The sequence below is a fragment of the Coregonus clupeaformis genome, chromosome 19 (assembly GCF_020615455.1).
Source record: "Coregonus clupeaformis isolate EN_2021a chromosome 19, ASM2061545v1, whole genome shotgun sequence".
NCBI lineage: Eukaryota > Metazoa > Chordata > Actinopteri > Salmoniformes > Salmonidae > Coregonus > Coregonus clupeaformis.
The window spans coordinates 36,300,776-36,319,103 of NC_059210.1; the positions used below are offsets into that span (position 1 = coordinate 36,300,776).

An 18,328-nucleotide genomic window follows, 5' to 3' on the forward strand; every position below is an offset into this window, starting at 1 on the left:
CTGGCTAGGCCACTCCAGGACCTTGAAATGCTTCTTACGAAGCCACTCCTTCGTTGCCCAGGCGGTGTGTTTGGGATCATTGTCATGCTGAAAGACCCAGCCACGTTTCATCTTCAATGCCCTTGCTGATGGAAGGAGGTTTTCACTCAAAATCTCACGATACATGGCCCCATTCATTCTTTCCTTTACACTGATCAGTCGTCCTGGTCCCTTTGCAGAAAAACAGCCCCAAAGCATGATGTTTCCACCCCCATGCTTCACAGTAGGTATGGTGTTCTTTGGATGCAACTCAGCATTCTTTGTCCTCCAAACACGACGAGTTGAGTTTTTACCAAAAAGTTATATTTTGGTTTCATCTGACCATATGACATTCTCCCAAATCTCTTCTGGACCATCCAAATGCACTCAAGCCAACTTCAGACGGGCCTGGACATGTACTGGCTTAAGCAGGGGGACACGTCTGGCACTGCAGTATTTGAGTCCCTGGCGGCGTAGTGTGTTAATGATGGTAGGCTTTGTTACTTTGGTCCCAGCTCTCTGCAGGTCATTCACTAGTTCCCCCCGTGTGATTCTGGGATTTTTGCTCACCGTTCTTGTGATCATTTTGACCCCACGGGGTGAGATCTTGCGTGGAGCACCAGATCGAGGGAGATTATCAGTGGTCTTGTATGTCTTCCATTTCCTAATAATTGCTCCCACAGTTGATTTCTTCAAACCAAGCTGCTTACCTATTGCAGATTCAGTCTTCCCAGCCTGGTGCAGGTCTACAATTTTGTTTCTGGTGTCCTTTGACAGCTCTTTGGTCTTGGCCATAGTGGAGTTTGGAGTGTGACTGTTTGAGGTTGTGGACAGTTGTCTTTTATACTGATAACAAGTTCAAACAGGTGCCATTAATACAGGTAACGAGTGGAGGACAGAGGAGCCTCTTAAAGAATAAGTTACAGGTCTGTGAGAGCCAGAAATCTTGCTTGTTTGTAGTTGACCAAATACTTATTTTCCACCATAATTTGCAAATAAATTCATTAAAAATCCTACAATGTGATTTTCTGGGATTTTTTTTTCTCAATTTGTCTGTCATAGTTGACGTGTACCTATGATGAAAATTACAGGCCTCTCTCATCTTTTTAAGTGGGAGAACTTGCACAATTGGTGGCTGACTAAATACTTTTTTTTCCCCACTGTAAGTAATATAATAATTGAGATGGTCAAACTATGACATAACGGGAATGATGAGTGGATAAGAGGTAAGCTGTAATTTCGATTAAGACATTAATGAGCGAGCTAAGATGGACATAGTCGGTATGCCTATTTGTTCAGCACTTTTGAAATGGACAGCGAAAGAATTCAGAACATGGGCCTTTCTTCCTGTACACCAAGTACGAACCATAGGACAAATAATGCGGGTATATTTAAGTAATAATGCCCTCGAAGTCGGTGTTTGGAGGATATATTGTCACGGGTGATGTTGGGCCCGAGACCGTGCCAATATATCCTCCAAACACCAGTTTCGAGGGCATTATCACTTTTATACAACGGCTTACCAACATATTCAAATAATGATTGACATATTTTCATAGAAAATGTTATTTTAATGAATTTTTTCTTGCTATTTCATCCTTCCACAAGATATAATCCCGACACAAATCTAGGGTTGCTACCCCAGTCGGCTGGTCATTCGTTCTATCGGTTCGGTTGCCAGAGACGCAACCCAGTCGTTCAGTATTTTTGTTCTGTATCTATGGACTCGACCCAGTCATTCATTCTAAATGTTCCATTGCCATACTGGCTGGCAACGTTCTTATCCCTTGCTTGCTAGCTAGCCAACTACGGCTAACTTACAGTCACATCAAACAGTGCAGACAGAATAACAACAAAGTAGCTGCATTTGCATAAGCTGTTTTTTTGTTACAATTATTTGGATACATCCATAACAATGCGCCTGGCATAGAAAATGTGCTCTCTCGTCAGGACAGTGTTGTTCAGAGGAGCTAGCCAACAACACAGCTAACACAATCACTTCAAACTGAAGCTGGAAAGACTGCAAACTAGCTGCACTTAGTTTCGTTTGACCTTTTCTTTGTATATATCCATACAAATCATGCCAGCTGGTTCATGATTTCGACTGGCTGAGAAACGCTGCCTGTCTGTCTCATCCCAACTCCTGACACGTTCATTACTATGGGACAGCTGGAGATCGAATTTGAATATTAAAACAATGTTGCAAATGTCGGCGAGATAGACAGCAAGGTACAGTGGGGAGAACAAGTATTTGATACACTGCCAATTTTGCAGGTTTTCCTACTTACAAAGCATGTAGAGGTCTGTAATTTGGGAAATAGGGACTTTCAGCTCCCTCCAAAGATGTTCTATTGGGTTCAGGTTTGGAGACTGGCTAGGCCACTCCAGGACCTTGAGATGCTTCTTACGGAGCCACTCCTTAGTTGCCCTGGCTGTGTGTTTCAGGTCGTTGTCATGCTGGAAGACCCAGCCACAACCCATCTTCAATGCTCTTACTGAGGGAAGGAGGTTGTTGGCCAAGATCTCGCGATACATGGCCCCATCCATCCTCCTCTCAATACGGTGCAGTCGTCCTGTCCCCTTTGCAGAAAAGGGTTAGTAATGTGTCCACCTCCATGCTTCACGGTTGGGATGGTGTTCTTGGGGTTGTACTCATCCTTCTTCTTCCTCCAAACACGGCAAGTGGAGTTTAGACCAAAAAGCTCTATTTTTGTCTCATCAGACCACATGACCTTCTCCTATTCCTCCTCTGGATCATCCAGATGGTCATTGGCAAACTTCAGACGGGCCTGGACATGCGCTGGCTTGAGCAGGGGGACCTTGCGTGCACTGCCGGATTTTAATCCATGACGGCGTAGTGTGTTACTAATGGTTTTCTTTGAGACTGTGGTCCCAGCTCTCTTCAGGTCATTGACCAGGTCCTGCCGTGTAGTTCTGGGCTGATCCCTCACCTTCCTCATGATCATTGATGCCCCACGAGGTGAGATCTTGCTTGGAGCTCCAGACCGATGGTGATTGACCGTCATCTTGAACTTCTTCCATTTTCTTCCAGTTGTTGCCTTCTCACCAAGCTGCTTGCCTATTGTCCTGTAGCCCATCCCAGCCTTGTGCAGGTCTACAATTTTATCCCTGATGTCCTTACACAGCTCTCTGTTCTTGGCCATTGTGGAGAGGTTGGAGTCTGTTTGATTGAGTGTGTGGACAGGTGTCTTTTATACAGGTAACGAGTTCAAACAGGTGCAGTTAATACAGGTAATGAGTGGTGAACAGGAGGACTTCTTAAAGAAAAACTAACTGGTCTGTGAGAGCCGGAATTCTTACTGGTTGGTAGGTGATCAAATACTTATGTCATGCAATAAAATGCAAATTAATTACTTAAAAATTATACAATTTGATTTTCTGGATTTTTGTTTTAGATTCCGTCTCTCACAATTGAAGTGTACCTATGATAAAAATTACAGACCTCTACATGCTTTGTAAGTAGGAAAACCTGCAAAATCGGCAGTGTATCAAATACTTGTTCTCCCCACTGTATATACAAATCTCGGCTGTTGAAAAAGAAATGTTAGTCTAAAAGAAATGGCCATACTGGAGTGCGGAAAAAAAAAAACGTCTGGAATGCGGTTTTTACCAATCAGCATTCAGGCTTAGAACCACCCGTTGTATAAAAGCAGATAATGAAAGCTCTTACAATATTCGATGATGACATTTCTCTAAAACAGTGTACACCACCAAGTCAGAACAGTAGGCTAAGTCCTGAGGGGGAGAGGGACAAATTCTTACGGTGAGACACATGGGCTACTAACAGCTTACTACACAACATACACTTAGTATTACTTTCTTAGCTACAGTATACATATCCTGGCATATTACATCATTTATGCAGCATGTAATACATATTTTTGGACTCACTGTTGTTGTGCTCACTTAAACAGGAAGGTGGTGAGGCGGTCCTTCTGGTGGACAAACTTTGTCATCAAACTTTGTCATCAAAGTCTTGCATTCTCTGGATCTATGGTGCGTTCAAGACAATTGGGAACTCGGGAAAGAAATTAGGTCGAATCATGACTTCCGTGATCTCCAGGTCGGAAAGTCGGAGCTCTAGAAAGTGGCCCGAGTTCCCGACATGGAATTCCGAGTTGGATGACCGTTCAAACTTATTTTCCCAGTTCGAGTTCCCAGTTGTCATGAAAGCACTGAAGTCGGAAGTCCGAGATTTCCCAGTTTCGAGTTCCCTGTTGTTTTGAACGCGGCAGAAGTCATGCTGGATTGACAGCATGGCCAATGTATTCAACCTTTTCTGGCCCATGGTGTTGAGTTTGAATGTTTATAATTTTAAGCTTGGAAAAGAGACCCTTTCAGACAGATGTTTTAAATCCTTATATCGAGACTTGGACCAGACATCCTCTCCACCTAATAGCAGGCAGGGGAAGCAAAATAGTCATTGCTTTGCAACGCTTGCAGTTAGCCACTGATTCCTTCCAAACCACTCATTGTTGAATTTGCAATTTCTGACTTGTTGTGTAATGTTTATGTCCAATGGCCGATGAGCACCGATACATTTTATCTATAATTTATCTTGATATGACAAGGGTTGAAAAGGATTTGCCAGTAGATTGTCGATATGATTCATGGTGATGACTGCTTGTCTAGCTAGCTAGCTTGCCAGCTAAGATATTGAATGTATGATGTTGACATGATCAGTCCAATCAAAGCTACAGTAGATATAACGTGATTTGACATCATTTTATCTGTGGCCAATGACCTTGAGCCTTCTTGGCACTTCTAATGTAAATCTATGGCAGTTCAAGGGGGCTAGATTACCAACGCCTACGCTCTGTGCTTTTGCTAGCTGCCGCTCCACCACAGGAAGCACTGAGCTAGGCTGAAACACCTGCATTTTGGAGCTGCCCAAGAAAGATACCATGTTTGTATGCAGCTTTACTAACTCAATGATTTTTTTTTTTACAAACTGATATGTAAAATTAACATGCAAAACAGTCAAATAGCTAAACAGGTGTATCTCAAAACAGAATGACGGGTCGCCACTGTAGTGTACACCCGCTGTATTCAGCGCATGTGACAAATACAATTGAATTTGATTTGATTTGAGGTTTAACATATACTTTAGCTTAGTACATGATAAACAATTATGTGCAGCTTAAATTTATGTGTATACAAGTTTTTCAGTTTTTATGAGATTGTAAAAATGAATAACAGCCTCAATATATTTTTAACAGCATACTACTGTAATTTATCAAAAAGGCCTTTTACAGTGTGAATGTTACAATGTTAGACTCATTGAACTGATCTTCTTACAACAACATTCTCATATGGGCCCTTAAGCACATCTTCATATTCTGCAATTCAATTTCCATATTTATTGTACAGATCCATGTTTTACTGAGATTAACAAGCATGATTTCAACTTCCTTGGAAATGGCAGATTTGTTGTATCTCGGTACACCCATTCTCTGTCTCTTGGCTCTTTTGTTTCCCCTGATTTAATGTGCCTCACAGCAAGACAATGTCTTCTGTCATTCAGTGGGTGCTGAATCATACACAGTCCTTGTAGCTCAGTTGGTAGAGCATGGTGTTTGCAACGCCAGGGTTGTAGGTTCGATTCCCACGGGGGGGCCAGTATGAAAATGTGTGCACTCACTAACTCTAAGTCGCTCTGGATAAGAGCATCTGCTAAATGACTAAAATGTAAAAATGTATCATGCTCAAACCAAATTCCTTGTGCTTGCACCTGCATATTGTGTCATGGGCAATCTAAAATGGTGCACATGTAATTGTGCCCACCACCAGTTCTTGGGCAGATAAAAAATGGGAGAGGCTGTTCTTCCCTGCATGACTCAGTTGCTGAGAGAGATTCAGGAAGAAAGAAAAAAAAGAGAGGCGTGGAGAGAGGAAGTAGCTAGAAAACTGGGGTGAGATGAGTCACCAGCCAAATCACCTCAGGCTATCTGCTGACTTTTCTGACAGTATAATGGGCTAACAATGGCAGACAAATCTGCTGCTGTGGAAGTTTTCAGAAAAATGCCTTTGTTTTTTTGCTATGCACACTAAAAACAAATGGTTATATATAGACCTTTTTTACTGCTTTTTAAGGAGGAGCAGAAGTGAACCCAAGAAACCCCAAATAACTTCCAGTGAGTTTGTAAACAACAGCTGTTCCATTGCGGCTGTAAACAGCTAGCTAAGATATCTAATTTAGTCTAGTTGTTTTCTCAAGGTCAAAATTACCATAGTATTCACAGGTGGGATTGTCCTTACGTCACGGGATGAATCTATTTTTGAAAATTAAAGTTAATAGATTTCCCAAAGAAGCATCGTTGCGGGCTGCATGGAACGTTAACAGCAGGAGGTGGCGGCGCCAGGAGGATGTGTAGCACACAGGTAAGTTGTTTATCAAGTTAACCATCTATTCTAGATAACGTCAGCTAGCTACATATAAATAGGATAGACAGCCATTCAATATTATGTTAATGACACAAACGTTAGCTTGATCTGCTAAAAACAACAATGTTAGTTACCTAGCCAGTAGCTAAGCTAGCTAGCTAATGAACAGATTTCTAGTCCCAAAGAGAGAACTATGAAAATACAAAAACACAATTCCAACTAAATATTAAATGCTATATCACTTGAGAATAATGAAGCAAGTCCTGGTCTAAGCTGTCTGCAGATGAAGGTCCCAAAGAAAGTCCCAAGTCCTGGAGAGACTGAAGGGTATATCTCCAATGGGTTATATATGCTATTGGTTTATTGTTACAATTGGTTGTAGGACTACTCAAATACTGTTAAAAGTAACAATGCATAGACCTAGAACATTGCTCTTAGAGATCTAGCTACTGGGTGTGCAGGTAGTTTTTCCAGCCCTGACATTCTGCTTATTATTTGTATTAGACACTATTCATTTAAATATTCAATCATCTCTTGTTTTGGAGTAAGATGAAAGTCTAAACCCACTAACCATTTACATAGGCATTATTTTTGTATGATATGAAATAAAGTGTTGATTCTTTGATTTAAGTTTAGTGTATTTTTTGGTTTTTGAACATTCACTGTTTGTCTGTTTTATTTGGTTGTCACTCACTCTCATTTTGATTTGCAGCTGCAGCGGATGTCCTTGATCATTGGTGTGGGTGTAACAATCCCTTTATGACTGCCCTAGGATGCAACCCCTGTCCACAACAGCACTTCATACCACTAGCTAGGTCTAGTAACGGAAGGTCGATAATACTTGGTTAGCACAAGCTAGTGTTTCATTAAAACTACAGTATGTTTCTTAATTGAAACTAAGTGGGCAATTCACCTGGGTAAAATATAGTTGCATTTTGGAGGAAGCAGACAAAGTTAGGCTGGACAATAGAATGAGTCAAAATTCACCCAAGGCTGAAAAATGGCCAAAGCACATTGGCTGAGCTGGAACACTAGCGCAAGGCCATAGCAAAATAATTGAAACGAACCTTCGCTGAGCCTCTTCTGACTGGAGTGATGCCTAGAATTTTATTTTCCCTAAATGGCACCAAAACATTTCTACCTTTTTATTGTACCACTTCAATCTGTTCTTAGAACATTATTTTTACATTTTAAGCAGACGCTCTTATCCAGAGCGACTTACAGGAGCAATTAGGGTTAAGTGCCTTGCTTAAGGGCACATCAACAGATTTTTCTCCTGGTCGGCTCGGGGATTAGAACCAGTGACCTTTTGGTTACTGGCACAACGCTCTTACCCACTAAGCTACCTGCCACCCGACGAGTCTGAAAAGTAACAACTTGTGTAGAAAGTAAACATCCGCACTTCAATACTGTCACGTGTGCTTATGTCTGCGTAAGGGGGAAATATAAAGAAATTGCAACTTCTGACTATTTCTGGCCTAGCGATCGATGACAGGAGAGTACGCTGCCTAACCTTATGTAATTAGAAAGAGGAGATTATCCTGATTTAAAATGGTGTCAGACTTGAAAAAAAAAAAAAATATATATACACATTGTGAGATATTTGGCAAAACAGACCAGCATGCCTCGCCATAGGAAAACAATGGGGGGAGCTCAGCGTTCCAAGGGCAAAAAGTACAGTGGGGAAAACAAGTATTTAGTCAGCCACCAATTGTGCAAGTTCTCCCACTTAAACAGATGAGAGAGGCCTGTCATTTTCATCATAGGTACACGTCAACTATGACAGACAAATTGAGGAAAAAAAATCCAGAAAATCACATTATAGGATTTTTAATGAATTTATTTGCAAATTATGGTGGAAAATAAGTATTTGGTCACCTACAAACAAGCAAGATTTCTGGCTCTCACAGACCTGTAACTTATTCTTTAAGAGGCTCCTCTGTCCTCCACTCGTTACCTGTATTAATGGCACCTGTTTGAACTTGTTATCAGTATAAAAGACACCTGTCCACAACCTCAAACAGTCACACTCCAAACTCCACTATGGCCAAGACCAAAGAGCTGTCAAAGATTGTAGACCTGCACCAGGCTGGGAAGACTGAATCTGCAATAGTTAAGCTGCTTGGTTTGAAGAAATCAACTGTGGGAGCAATTATTAGGAAATGGAAGACATACAAGACCACTGATAATCTCCCTCGATCTGGGGCTCCACGCAAGATCTCACCCCGTGAGGTCAAAATGATCACAAGAACGGTGAGCAAAAATCCCAGAACCACATGGGGGGACCTAGTGAATGACCTGCAGAGAGCTGGGACCAAAGTAACAAAGCCTACCATCAGTAACACACTACGCCGCCAGGGACTCAAATCCTGCAGTGCCAGACGTGTCCCCCTGCTTAAGCCAGTACATGTCCAGGCCCGTCTGAAGTTTGCTAGAGTGCATTTGGATGATCCAGAAGAGATTTGGGAGAATGTCATATGGTCAGATGAAACCAAAATATAACTTTTTGGTAAAAACTCAACTCGTCGTGTTTGGAGGACAAAGAATGCTGAGTTGCATCCAAAGAACACCATACCTACTGTGAAGCATGGGGGTGGAAACATCATGCTTTGGGGCTGTTTTTCTGCAAAGGGACCAGGACGACTGATCCGTGTAAAGGAAAGAATGAATGGGGCCATGTATCGTGAGATTTTGAGTGAAAACCTCCTTCCATCAGCAAGGGCATTGAAGATGAAACGTGGCTGGGTCTTTCAGCATGACAATGATCCCAAACACACCGCCCTGGCAACGAAGGAGTGGCTTCGTAAGAAGCATTTCAAGGTCCTGGAGTGGCCTAGCCAGTCTACAGATCTCAACCCCATAGAAAATCTTTGGAGGGAGTTGAAAGTCAGTTTTGCCCAGCGACAGCCCCAAAACATCACTGCTCTAGAGGAGATCTGCATGGAGGAATGGGCCAAAATACCAGCAACAGTGTGTGAAAACCTTGTGAAGACTTACAGAAAACGTTTGACCTGTGTCATTGCCAACAAAGGGTATATAACAAAGTATTGAGAAACTTTTGTTATTGACCAAATACTTATTTTCCACCATAATTTGCAAATAAATTCATAAAAAATCCTACAATGTGATTTTCTGGAGAAAAAAAAATTCTCATTTTGTCTGTCATAGTTGACGTGTACCTATGATGAAAATTACAGGCCTCTCTCATCTTTTTAAGTGGGAGAACTTGCACAATTGGTGGCTGACTAAATACTTTTTTTCCCCACTGTATTTTGGGGCTAGCGTTTGATGACAACGGAGTACGCTGCCCAGTCTTACATCATTCGAAATAGGAGATTCTCATTATTAAAATGGTGTCCGAATTGAAAAAAAACTGACATTTCCCCTATAGAAAACAATGGGACGACCTCAGAGGTCCATGAGTATTTTTTATATTTTTGACGTTTTAACTACCAGCAATTGGTCACAGCATAGTACGCTGCCCAAACTTACATCATTAGAAAGAATAGGTTATCCTGATTAAAATGGTGTTGAACTTTAAAGCATAAAAATACATACATTTTGAGATATTTGGCGAAATAGACAGACATCTCCCAATTTCCCCAAAACAATGGCAATCTGAAAGTTCTAATAGCAGTCTTTTATTTAACCAGCTTAACATTTATCTGCTACCATTTGCCTTTTTGTGTTAAACATTTTGTGGTTTGAACTAGGCCTCCATGTGAAAGCGTGGCAATAACTTATTCACTTTTCATTATTCACAGATTTACTTCTCTGATGACATGGCAGGCACGCAGACAGGCAGACTCCTCTGATGGCAGGCTGCACACCTGAATTTCAGCAAAGCAAAGGCTTTTTTCAGAGATACCATATTTATTAAAAAAAGCTCATGTTCAGTGTCTGTGTCCAGTGTCTATGTGTTTATATGTTAAGGGGGTGTTACTTTGACAGATAATGTTACCCATGTAAAGAATGTTTGAAAAATATATATAATTAACTAAATGTATGGTGTTTTTGGTTAATGCATATGGCCCGTCAGTTTTATTGTTATGCTATGAATTGTTATTTTATGGTTGTAATTGATAAAATGAACTAGTCAATATTTTATATTTAGCAATTCTACTTCAGAAAGGATTTACACTTTATTCAGTGACCTTGATCATTTTGATGTCTGATCACATTGTTTCAAAAACTTTATGAACTGCAATTGCTAAATACTTCCAATAGAGGACTGCATAAGACAACAAATTAAATTTCATAAGATCCGTTTTCTCCCTGGATACACCACTCCTCCTCATAGGAAAACACCCACGCTTTTTTTTCCTGTCCCTTTCCACACTGCTAACGCAGAGGAAAGACTGAAACATTATTTTAACAGATTACTGTGAATTACTATAATGATTATTCAGGTTTATTATTACCTATTTTCATGCTCATGTTATGAAATTATGCTTGATTACTATTTCAATAACAATTATCAATAATTCTGAACATTAATTCAGTCACCTCTGGTCAAGAAAAACATATTTCCTAGTACATTCATTGTCAAATTCATCAACCAGCATCGAGCCGCTCTGCCTTCTCGCAGAAGTAGCCAACTCAACAAGCCCCGCCACAAGCTCCTTCGCGACATTTGCTAGGCTCATAATCTGAGGTAGTAACTGCGTCTGATTTACAAATCAATGAGCTAAACCTATCCATTTGGTTTGCAACTCAGTGAACCTGCTGCATCCGCTCAATTCGATACCTGCGAACGAAATTATTTTGACGCATATTAAATTACCCAGCAGCCATTTGTTGTAATGTAAAAAAATATTCTGGTTGTTTAAATCGGCCACACATCTACTCATTCAAGGGTTTTTCTTTATTTTTTACTATTTTCTACATTGTAGAATAATACTGAAGACATCAAAACTAGGGCGGCAGGTAGCTTAGTGGGTAAGAGCGTTGTGCCAGTAACCGAAAGGTCGCTGGTTCTAATCCCCGAGCCGACTGGGTGAAAAATCTGTCGATGTGCCCTTAAGCAAGGCACTTAACCCTAATTGCTCATGTAAGTCGCTCTGGATAAGAGCGTCTGCTAAATGACTAAAATGTAAATATGGAATAATTTAGTAACCAAAACACTGTTAAACAAATCAAAATGTATTTGAGATTCTTCAAAGTAGCCACCCTTTTGATGACAGCTTCGCACACTCTTGGCATTCTCTCAACCAGCTTCATGAGGAATGCTTTTCCAACAGTCTTTGCTGAGCAACTGTTGGCTACTTTTCCTTCAATCTGCGGTCCAACTCATCCCAAACCATCTCAATTGGGTTGAGGTCGGGCGATTGTGGAGGCCAGGTCATCTGATGCAGCACTCCATCACTATCCTTCTTGGTCAACAAGCCCTTACACAGCCTGGAGGTGTGTTTTGGGTCATTGTCCTGTTGATAAACAAATTATAGTCCCAATAAGCAAAAAACAGATGGGATGGGGTATCGCTGCAGAATGCTGTGGTAGCCATGCTAAATAAATCACTGACAGTGTCACCGGCAAAGCACCCCCACACCATCACACCTCCTCCTCCGTGCTTCATGGTGGGAACCACACATGCAGAGATTATCCGTTCAGCTACTCTGCGTCTCACAAAGTCACTGCAGCTGGAACCAAAAATCTCAAATGTGGACTCATTGACCAAAGGACAGATTTCCACCGGTCTAATGTCCATTGCTCGTGTTTCTTGGCCCAAGCAAGTCTCTTCTTATTATTGGTGTCCTTTAGTAGTGGTTTCTTTGCAGCAATTTGACCATGAAGGCCTGATTAACGCAGTCTCTTCTGAACAGTTGATGTTGAGATGTGTCTGTTAATTGAACTCTGTGAAGCATTTATTTGGGCTGCATTCTGAGGTGCAGTTAACTCTAATTAACTTATCCTCTGCAGCAGAGGTAACTCTGGGTCTTCCTTTCCTGTGGCGGTCCTCATGAGAGCCAGTTTCATCATAGCGCTTGATGGTTTTTGCGACTGCACTTGAAGAATCATTCAAAGTTCTGGAAATGTTCCGTATTGACTGACCTTCATTTCTTAAAGTAATGATGGACTGTCGTTTCTCTTTGCTTATTTGAGCTGTTCTTGCCAAAGTATGGACTTGGTCTTTTACCAAATAGGGCTATCGTCTGTATATCCACCCTACCTTGTCACAACACAACTGATTGGCTCAAACGCATTAAGAAGGAAAGAAATTCCACAAATTAACTTTTAACAAGGCACACCTGTTAATTGAAATGCATTCCAGGTGACTACCTCATGAAGCTGGTTGAGAGAATGCCAAGAGTGTGCAAAGCTGTCATCAAGGCAAAGGTTTGCTACTTTGAAGAATCTCAAATATAAAATATATCTTGATTTGTTTAACACTTTTTTGTTTACTACATGATTCCATATGTGTTATTTCATAGGTTTGATGTCTTCACTATTATTCTACAATGTAGAAAATAGTAAAAATTAAGAAAAACCCTGGAATGAGTAGGCGTGTTCAAACTTTTGACTGGTAATGTATATAAAAAAAAAATATATATATATTAAAACATCGCCTTTGTAGCTCAAAATCATTGTAATGTGGTTAACCTTAAAGACAATACAATATGACAGACCAGTAGACAGACTGACAGGTAGACAGACAGACTGACCGGTAGACAGACTGACAGGTAGACAGACTGAAAGACCAGTAGACTGACAGACAGACAGACAGACTGTATGTAACAGAGATATATCATCTACACATCGTGTATGACCAGTATGAAAATGTATGCACTCACTAACTGTAAGTCGCTCTGGATAAGAGTGTCTGCTAAATGACTAAAATGTAAATGTAATATTATTTACAAACCATTATTGTCAAAAGCTCTTACATAAGAACTTACAAAGACTTCAGAACTGGCAGCAGACATGCTCAGACTTCAATGAACATAACCATACACCACTTAAACTGGTACAACACTTCCACTCATGGGTGGCCAAAAATAATGAACTGACAGCAACGCCCCGACTAAGCCACACCTCAAATATAATTTCCCAGTGTGCCTTTTCGACTGGATTTAATACTTTATTTGTTAGTGACAGAGACATGGTTGTTGAATTCATTCATCTTCAATCATGTGGCCTTCAGCTAGTGATTTCCTAGGCAAATGTCATTAAAACCTCTTTATGACAATACATTACATATCTCATAAAGACTTAGTTTGAGGCCTAGTGTTACCCAAATACAGTGGCCTGAAACTCATGCTTTACAGGCCACATCAGGCCTGCAAGTTACATTATGCAGTCTTGCAAAGTGATATGTAATTCCTATTAGAATCCAACCAGAGCTATGATATCCAACAGTTGGATTTGTATTCACCCGCAACCTGTATTCAGAATGAATGTAAAAGTCAGGAAAATTGACAAACCATTCAGTAACCATTCAGAATAACCATTGCAGTAACAGGTGGAGTAAATCTAACTAACTGTTTGTACGAGTTTAGAAAAATATATGTTATTTATCTTTGTGTAGCATAAGATTAACCAATCAAACAATGTACATGCAAAAACACAGACCTTAAAAAATATCCTAAAGTAATATCTATACAGTAAAATCAACAGTGTTAAATTCACAGTGTCAAAAGTGGTCAACTCCCATAGAGTTGTTTTAGCAACTGGCAGTGCCAAATGACCCCTAGCATCAGTGCTGAAAATGGGTGTTTATTGCTAAGGTATAACATTTTACTCTATAAGTGTAGACTTTTACTCAGTAAGTGTAAACATCATCACAACCCTGCCCATAAATTCAGTTTCTGCGTAAAAGTTTCCTATTTTCTCGACCCAATTGTTGGATCAACAAAATCTGAATTTGCTCCACGCAAAGGTGAGTTTTAAACAATTATTTCACTGATATTATTTAGCTATTTTAATTTAAATACTTGATACTTGGTTGTCAGATTGCAGTGTAACATAAAATATCTAACAGTTTTGATTGTGTGTGTGCAGCTAATGTTAGTGTGTGTGCAGCTAATGCGTTTCACTTTTTGCACGTCTTTGCTAGATAGCTAGCATGTTAGCTAACTAGCTCGCCCCTGTCCTGTGCAGTTAGTCTGCTCCATGTGATGGTTCCATGGGCGCGTCTCATTTCAGCACCAAGCTTTTTTAGCCTCATGCTAGTTTGTTCTCTTTGTTTCAACTGCTTACTTTATATTGAGAACTAATCTGATTAAGGTGAGTTGTTTATTTAGCCAAATTATAACTGAATGTTCGACTTGTGGGTGATGCTTTTAGATAAATATTGTGGCCATTGTATCGGCAGCTAGCTAGTCTAGATAACTGTGTTTCCCACTCGCTTTATCAACAGTTCATTTTGGCGGTCTTGTAAGACTGCTCCTAGAACATGACAACATAATATAGTGACTAGCTGGAATTATGAGTGTATTTTACTGGACTAATTAGGCCGTGTCCATATTTTTGAGTTGAATAGTCTGTTTGCTGTAGTTTGGGACCTGCTTCAAGAAATATCATACAAGTTGTGGTCATGATCCAATATTTTCATAATATACTTTGAAATTAGCATTGCTAAGTAAAGGAGTATTGGTGAAAACATTTGTAGTCATCCTTATAATTTGTCATGATTGAAATAGAAATGTAATGCTTTTTCATCCATTTTGGCCTTATCTCATACCATTAACTGCTTTCAGACCTAGTCTTGCTGATCAGGGTGAAATTCAATGGTGAACAAAAATATGTCAATATCATTGACCTGACACTTGAAAACCTTTTGATTGGAGGTAAACTTGTAATTTTGTATTGGAAATAAATGTATTGTTTTCATACATTTACAAGTCAGTCTGATTACTCTTACCATTAAGATTGCAATTATAATTGTAGGTTGTTGTTTTAATGTTTGTCACAGCGTTCCTGAAATTTGAGATCCCACTTACTAGTTTATCAGAGGCAAAGCTGGATGATGGGTCTGGAACTGAAGTTGATGGGGATGTGTTTGAGGAGGTGGTGAAATGGCCAGATCTTGGTGTTTTCAAGCTCACACTGAACAATCATGCTAAAGGTATGTGCTGGTTTTCAAGTCTTGGTCACTTTCAATATAAACATCCATTTGACATGCCTGTATTGTCATCTTTGTGTATTTCAGAATATTCCCTGATGAGTCCTGTCTCTGCCAGTTCTGTGATCGGTGGTTCAGACCATGAGTCGGATGATACAATCATTTTGAGCGAGGATGGAAGCCCCTCACGAAAGCGTCAAATATCTAATGATGAAGCAAAAAATGTAAGTTTGTAATTCATTCTTCAATTCACTTGCCATCAAATGGCTTTTTCACTGCTGTTTTTTTTTTACAGCTAAAAGAGAGCATACTGAAGAAAAAGTCTGGTGGAGAGGTTGTTATCAAGGTATACTCCAAAACTAAAAGCCTGACTGACTGCACCAGACGAAAGATGATCAACATTCTTGTTTCGGCTATGACAGAGACAGGTAAGTTTAAAGGAAAGATTCGTAATGAAAATTGTTGAGCATTACTTGCTTCCATATCTGCTGAATGTTAATGACTTCTTATCAGGATCTCAGTCACATAATTGGTTAGGCTACTGCTGACCATCCGCTACTATTGGTAGAATATTTATCTTGTACCAAACTTGATGGGCATGATACTGCTTCAGAAATCACTCCTGATATGTAGCTGACGGGAGATTCTGTTTGGTTATTTGTTTTTTCTTTCAAGATTAGTAACCATGTTCATTTTCTTAAGGATCATTATTATGACCCTAATATTGGAGAAGGGTACCTCTCGTATAGAATCAAAACCGTTCAGAGGAATTTGGCTTCATCTGAGAAATGACCCACTCAACTATACTCTGGAGGGTCAACTGCTGAGAGGGAGTCCAGTCCATCCACCTTGGTTACCCTGAATGAAGACCAGTGCAGAGAGGCCATTTCTCTTATGAAGCATTCTTCTGATGAAGAAACAGTCAAACAGAAGATGAAATTGACCTTTGAGTACAGGAAGAAGATGACCCACGACCCGAGTAAATGCTCCACCATCCTAACCGAATTTCCACGCTTTCTGGATGTGAAGAGCTTGGTAAGACTTTTTTTAAAGAACAGTTTTAAATTGTATAAATTGCATTTAATCTCTAGATGCCAATTCAGGTTGGCCAGTAAATTTAAACAAAAACAACACTTCCGAAAATAGTAGTTCAATTAATGTGTATGCTGGTGATTTACTCAAACTCTGCTTTGGAGTTTAAAGTGGAATATTTTGTGAGAAAGCAATTGACTTTCACAAAACTAATGTTTTGTTCTTTGTCTTATTTGTTTCAGATTGAACAGGATTTTGTGCTGCTGTTTGGAGAGGGAACATCAGCCAAGTTTCTGGAAAGGTGGCCAACCACATTCAAGCAAAAGATCATCATGCTAAGGAAGACCCTAAGCAAGGCCACTCAGGGAGCTGAACTTCAGGAGCTGATCCAGATGGCAGAATCTGCAGTTGATGAGGGAGCTGACACGAATGCTGATGGTTAGATGATAATAATTTTATCATTTATATTTCAAATAACTCTGAAATGTTAATGTCACTGATGGAATTTACCATTTTAATCAAGATCTCTTCTTTGTTTAGGATGGGACGCTGACCTTTCCTCCATCCTTCTCATGCTCCATTTGATTCCTCCTTCATCACAAGGCTGCAAAAAAACAGGCAAGATGCCTGCATCCCAAGCTGAACAGCATCTTGTGATGTTCCAAAAGGTTTGTATTGGCATTCTCATTCTTGGACAGTGCTGCAGCCGTTATGATGAACTAATGATGGAGTTAGTTTTTGTCGTCTTCAGGCAGGAACCAGTATCCAGGAGCACCTTGATGCGATTGACCAGAGCCGCCAACCATATCTTCTTGCAGTCGGGACCAGGAAGAGCAGCATCCATGCTTACTTCATCATCCTGGACAAGCGAGCCTTGCCGTGCAAGTCAACGAGTGGTCTTGGTGCCTTCGATTAGCTTTTCAAGACTCGCTTTGTTTTTGGTACTGCCTACAATAAAATGCTGCGCAACATGTACACCTTCATACAGTCAACCGTGTACAACATAGACATTGGGAAGGTTAAGGAGACTCCAAGGGTTGCTGAGCTCAGAGCTAGACTCCTGCACTAATGCCGATTAAGTTATGATGATATGTTTTGTTTGCCATGCTAGTCATGGAAGTACCAACTTGCTTGTGAGGCATCTCAAGTTGATGCATGGAATGTGCCCTGGTAGAACTCTTAGATTAAAATGTGGTCAAGCAGATTGTTGTCGTGTATTTGGTACATTTTCAGGCTTTAGGAAGTATTTGAACAGGTCACATTCCGGAGACTGTCAAATTTAGTTAAACGCTAACTTGGATGCTAATACAGCCGTTGATAATCAGCCAAGTAATGCTGATTTTCCTTCAAATTCTAGTTGTAACCATGTTGTACCAATATCTAACAAGAACACACTTGATATGTGTGCGTCTGCTATTGCACAACTGCAGGCTGCAGGTGTTGGTCAGACGACTGTAAATAGTTTTGTATCTTCCATGGAAGAAGCAGTTCAAGAGATACAGGGTCAAGCTAAAGCGACCACTCTTACATATAAAATAATATCTTCAAAAGACACAGAAACTGTCAGAAAAATCCAACATTCTTTTCAGGATATTGAAAATCATTTCACATTGTTGAATTCAGTAACAAAACGAAGTGCTTATTTCATACAAAAATGGGGAACAGTTCAACCAGTTGAGAAAGTCCTTGGTGTTAGATTTGACAGTAGAAGAAACAAAACTACTGAAACTTATGATCAAATAGTCATAACTGATAAATGTTCTTACGTTCGAATTCTGGAGACATTGCAGTCAATTTTGTAGAACCAAAACG

At 40.1% G+C, this 18,328-nt stretch overlaps 1 protein-coding gene across 1 annotated transcript; it reads left to right on the plus strand.

Annotated features, from left to right (window-relative positions):
* Positions 1–15,575: 15,575 nt before the first annotated feature.
* LOC121532045 lies at positions 15,576–17,957 on the plus strand. The gene is made up of 6 exons (XM_041837689.2): positions 15,576–15,708; positions 15,780–15,912; positions 16,187–16,519; positions 16,759–16,954; positions 17,057–17,184; positions 17,268–17,957. Exons 3-6 carry the CDS (start codon positions 16,379–16,381, stop codon positions 17,430–17,432), a joined length of 630 nt encoding a protein of 209 aa, XP_041693623.1. The 5' UTR covers positions 15,576–15,708; positions 15,780–15,912; positions 16,187–16,378; the 3' UTR covers positions 17,433–17,957.
* Positions 17,958–18,328: the final 371 nt, after the last annotated feature.

Coding starts and splice junctions, on each gene's coding strand:
- LOC121532045 (XM_041837689.2), top strand. CDS start 16,379: ATGAAGCATTCTTCTGATGAAGAAACAGTCAAACAGAAGATGAAATTG. Junction 16,520..16,758: donor TTCTGGATGTGAAGAGCTTG/GTAAGACTTTTT, acceptor TATTTGTTTCAG/ATTGAACAGGATTTTGTGCT. Junction 17,185..17,267: donor ATCTTGTGATGTTCCAAAAG/GTTTGTATTGGC, acceptor TGTCGTCTTCAG/GCAGGAACCAGTATCCAGGA.